This window comes from Triticum dicoccoides, chromosome 3B, assembly GCF_002162155.2.
Source record: "Triticum dicoccoides isolate Atlit2015 ecotype Zavitan chromosome 3B, WEW_v2.0, whole genome shotgun sequence".
NCBI lineage: Eukaryota > Viridiplantae > Streptophyta > Magnoliopsida > Poales > Poaceae > Triticum > Triticum dicoccoides.
In genome coordinates, this window is record NC_041385.1 from 265,565,525 (window position 1) to 265,570,162 (window position 4,638).

Consider the following 4,638-nt stretch of genomic DNA (forward strand, 5'->3'; position numbering starts at 1 on the left):
CCTAGACAAGCTCATGGAAACTACTTCCCCTACGACCCCTGGGGACGCACACAACCAACCCTAGTGAGCAGATCGACCCAATTTTCACAAAACATAGGCATGATCGGCCTCAAAAACCCTATTGCGCCGGGTGCAGGAACAGGGGAAGCAGAGGAACAGGGGAAGCGTGAATCGGCAGGTGCTTACCGTATTCAGGAGGGAACTCGCCGGGTTCCCTACGCCGCGGCTCCATGGCGCCTTGTGTCGCCGCCGATGAGGCCGACGGCGGCGTCGCCTCGGAGGAGGAGAGGGCAGAGATGAGGAGGAACAGGAGACGGGCGAAAGAAGGGAAAGGTTTTGGAAGGGGTTTGCATCGGGGTCAACGACCAGGTGGTTTTCTATCGAGGGATGGACTTGTCTGCGAAATTGGTAAAGCACGAGGGTTTCTTTGTAAAAACGCGATCCGGGCCCGACAGAGCCTACCTAGCGTGCCACGTGTGCAGTTCGGGGTGGTTTTGTATGATTTTGTTATAGCAGACAAGTTGGAGGGGCAGTTTTATGGGGTTTTATAATTTTTGTATGAAACTGTTCCCATCCCTACAAGTTTATGTATCAATAGTGGTATTAACTCAAAGAAGAAATCTTGTGGAAAGCTCAGAAAGCGACAAGAAATAGGATGAGAAGAGACGAGACGTTCAAACTAGAAAAGGCTGCCACTCCCCTGTTCCCCGCCGGCTGGCTCAGCAGTCAGCTCTCCCTCTGCGCCTTCTTCTGCACCACCACCACCACCACGGCACCCATCCCACCCACACCACCTCCGCTTTTCCCAGTCTCCTTCGCTTCGTCCGTTGCGAGCCCAGATCGATGGCGCAGCCGTCCTCGTCCTCCTCCGCGCCGCCGTCCTCCTCGCCGTGGGTCATCCTAGGCAGCATCCCGCGCGTCTCCGCACTGCCGGACGCCGGCGACGTCTCCGTCGCGCTGGCGGCGCCGCCCCGCGTCTCGATCCTCACCGTCTCCCCGCGCGTCTTCCCGGACCTCCCCACGCCCCGCAACTTCCCCTTCGTCCTCGCCGCCGACCCCTCCGGCCTTCTCCTCCTCCAGGCCAACCTGCGTTGCGCCCCGACCCGTGAGGTCATCGATCGCCCCGGCCACCAGGGAGTCACCTGGAAACTCACCGACTCTCGCTACTTCGTGCTCGACACCACCAACGGCTCGTCGTTCCAGCTCCCCGACCCTGAGGCCACCATCATGCACCAGGCCCTCCTCGGCCTTCTCGCCTCCCCCAGGGGCGGCGGCCACTACATGGTCGCTGAGCTCCAGCCCATCTTCGGCAGCGACGAAGCCACGCTCCTCTGCTTCTCCACGGAGGTAGGAGAGTGGGTCGAGAAGCCCGTCCACTACCCGCTCCCGCCACGCCCGCTGTCTCCCATCTGCGTGGTCTCGCACCACGGGAGGCTCTGGTGGGTGGACCTCTCATGGGGCGTCATCACCTGCGACCCCTTCGCCGACGAGCCGGTCCTGGGCTTCGTTCCCTTCCCGCCGGGGAGGGTGCTCAGGTACAGGGAAGGTTGGGGAGTCACCGACAAGTTCCGTTACGTGGGGGTGAGCGGCGGCAAGCTGCGTTTCGTCGACATGTACATGCGTAAGCGTGTTCGTGGCGCCGGCGCTCACACTCCCATGGTAAGCGTGTGGACGCTGGGCGATCCAGACTCGAGGGAGTGGACGCTGGAGCAAGAGGCGAGCTTTACCGAGATCTGGGCCGATGAGAGCTACAAGGCGGCCGGGCTGCCGGAGAAGATCCCCACGCTGGCGCTCATTCACCCCAAGAACCCCGACGTGGTCTACTTCTTCCTCAAGGAGCACCTGTTTGGTGTTGACGTGCGTGGTCGCAAGGTGGTGGAGTGCCAGGTGTATGGTCTTGTTGCGCCCCCGAGCATCTGCTTGGCCAGCCGCTTCGTTCGGGCTTGGGAGCTGCCACGGGCGCTCTCCTCCTCAGGCAATGCTTTGCTCTGCTGCCCATCATCATGTTTTAACATTTGCCCTCCTGAATTACTAGCTTCTACAGTAGTATTCTCAATTGTTGCATGAGTTGCTTCAGAAAAAAATACCTCTTTTCTGATTGATATTGTGTTTGTTTCATGTCTCTACACGACCATTTCGTGAATCATACGTACTGCCCATATACATGGCATTTCCACCATCTTTATTTGCCTCCATGCCTTACTGATCTGATATTATTTGTTAGTGTGAATGTGATGCATTTACCAGCTTATCTTGCTAAGAGCATTGCTAACTCTACTGCATCTGGATATTTCTGATTGACATTGCGTTTGTTTCATGCCTCTACACGACCATTTCTAACTCTACTGCAACTGCATATTTCTGCACAAGCATGGCTTCTCTAGTTGTTCAGTATTCATCTGATTTACTCACATGGTTGATGCATGGACTACTTGAGGATCGGTGCTAATTAAGGCCATAGAGTGTGTAGTGTGCACTAATATTCTTCCTGGGGTCCCAAAAAATGATGAACATGTTGATAGTATCAACAATATCAACTTAATTGTAGAACTACTTTTACATGTGTATAATCCATGCTGAGGAACTAGTTATCTTGACTAGGGGAATTACCCGGGTCTCTTACTGTGAATTGTGAATGGGTGAGAATCAGATTTTACTACTGTGCTCTATAACCGATAGTATTAATATATACGCTTGCAGTCGAGAATGTATGTATATAAATCTACTTGTTTGGTTTATCCTTGAGATTTGCTAGCAGTACCAAGTCTAGTGGGAAAAGTACAAATAATAATGCTACTGTATATTATGTACTACTCCCTCTGTTCAATTTTATAAGACGTAATAATACTGCTGCTTGTCTTTGAAGGGGAGTGGTCTAATGGCATCAGCTTGGCTGAGAGCGCTAATGCGCGTCCATACCAGCCATCGGCAGGGGATTATCACTTGGTGGGGGGCTCCAGGATAGCATGCAAAGGATGAATTGGAGGTAGGAACATGAAGCAGCTAGTAGCTGTTTATATATGGGGCTAAGTCAGTTTGCCATAGCATTTGTGCTTGCGGAAACACTATGGAATAGTACTTGAGTTTTTATCATCTCTCCTTGGATGGAGCACTTGTACCGGAAGTGTGACTTGGGGTGGGGCGATTTGATTTTAAGCCACTACTTACTTTGGACTTTAATAATTTGCCACCGCTTATATTGTAATTGATCTTTTGCGATTCTTTAGTTTGCACTTTGATCTTTTGCCACTTTTTCACACAAAAAGAATACTTATGAATGAAAAACATATTGTGTGCATAAAAGAGTGGACAAGTATACCCTTACATACCTTTTTTGACCGAAACAACCATAGTCCAGCCTATTCCCCAAATCGGGATGAACATAGCTCAGTCATGGCTGGTTTGGGGAGGCAGCCGCGTGGTTGGGGCTGGGGCTGGGCCCGGCGGTGTGGTGCAGGTAGCAGGGGAAGCCAGCCCACTCAGCCGCGGACAACCAGCGCCGCCTCGCCCTGCTCGCTGTTGACAGCGCGTGTGTTGGAGGAATCACGACCTGCTCCCAGCGTCGTCTCCACCGTGGCCGAGCTCCTCTCCTCCTCCCGTTCGCGCGACCAGGCTACTGCCGCCGCCGTTGCACGCGCCACTGCCAGCAGCTGTTGCACACGCCTTGCGATGGGAGCTCCAGCCTGGGGAATCGGGTCCTCGGGCCGCCGGCCAGGCAGTCACGGTCGCTGCTGTTCTTGCCGTCGCCGCCGTCGGTGGCCGAGCAGGACGTACTGGGCTTCCTCCGACGTGAGTTTCCTCAGATGGCGTCCACTCCAGGTCGAACACGGAGGTCGGGCTGCGGATCGCTGGCAGGCGCCTTGCGCGCGCCGGAACGCCGCATCGGGCAAGCCCGGTCAAGCGTCGGTGCGGGGATGCGCGACACACCGTGAGTGGGCGTGGCCACCAACAGCCGCCGCTGGATACCGCGCGCGGAAGGGGAGTTGCCGGGGAAGGCTGTCGACTGCCACCGGAGCGCCGCCGTCTCTTGTGTGCGCGCCAGTTCCTGGTTAATCTAGCATTGGGGTATTCTGGACGCGCCAGTTCCTGGTTAATCTAGCATTGGGGTATTCTGGACATTTTATGTGGGACCCAGCTGACATAGGGCAAAAGATTAAAGTTCCAAGTAAAGGGCCTCTTTGGATGTGGGTCTTTGGATTGAAGGATTTTCATACGAATATTGGAGGATTCCAATCCATTGGATTTTTTCCTAAAGAAGCCCTTTGGATTAAAGGAACCACACCTCCAAAATTCCTATGGATGCATTCCTACACCTCAATCCTATAGGAATTTCAACATCCACTATAACCTCTTTTTTACACTGATTCGCGTAGGATCGAGGCACTTTTCCTGTGTTTTTCCTGTGTTCCATCCAAATGACCATTCTTGTAGTTTTCCTCTATTTTGTAATCCTCTGTTTTGCACCTACAATCCCGTCAAATTCCTGTGTTTTTTGAATTCCTTTGTTTTCTAATCCTGTGATCCAAAGAAGCCCAAGAGTGGCAAAAGATCAATTACAATCTATGTAGTGGCAAATTATCAATGTGCGAAGTAAGTTGTGGCAAAAAATCAAATACCCTGAAAATGTGCCTCATCGAT

The 4,638-nt window shown here is 53.2% G+C and overlaps 1 protein-coding gene across 1 annotated transcript; it reads left to right on the top strand.

Annotated features, from left to right (window-relative positions):
• Positions 1-696: 696 nt before the first annotated feature.
• LOC119275855 lies at positions 697-3,222 on the top strand. The gene is made up of 2 exons (XM_037556781.1): positions 697-1,975; positions 2,867-3,222. Exons 1-2 carry the CDS (start codon positions 844-846, stop codon positions 2,977-2,979), a joined length of 1,245 nt encoding a protein of 414 aa, XP_037412678.1. The 5' UTR covers positions 697-843; the 3' UTR covers positions 2,980-3,222.
• Positions 3,223-4,638: the final 1,416 nt, after the last annotated feature.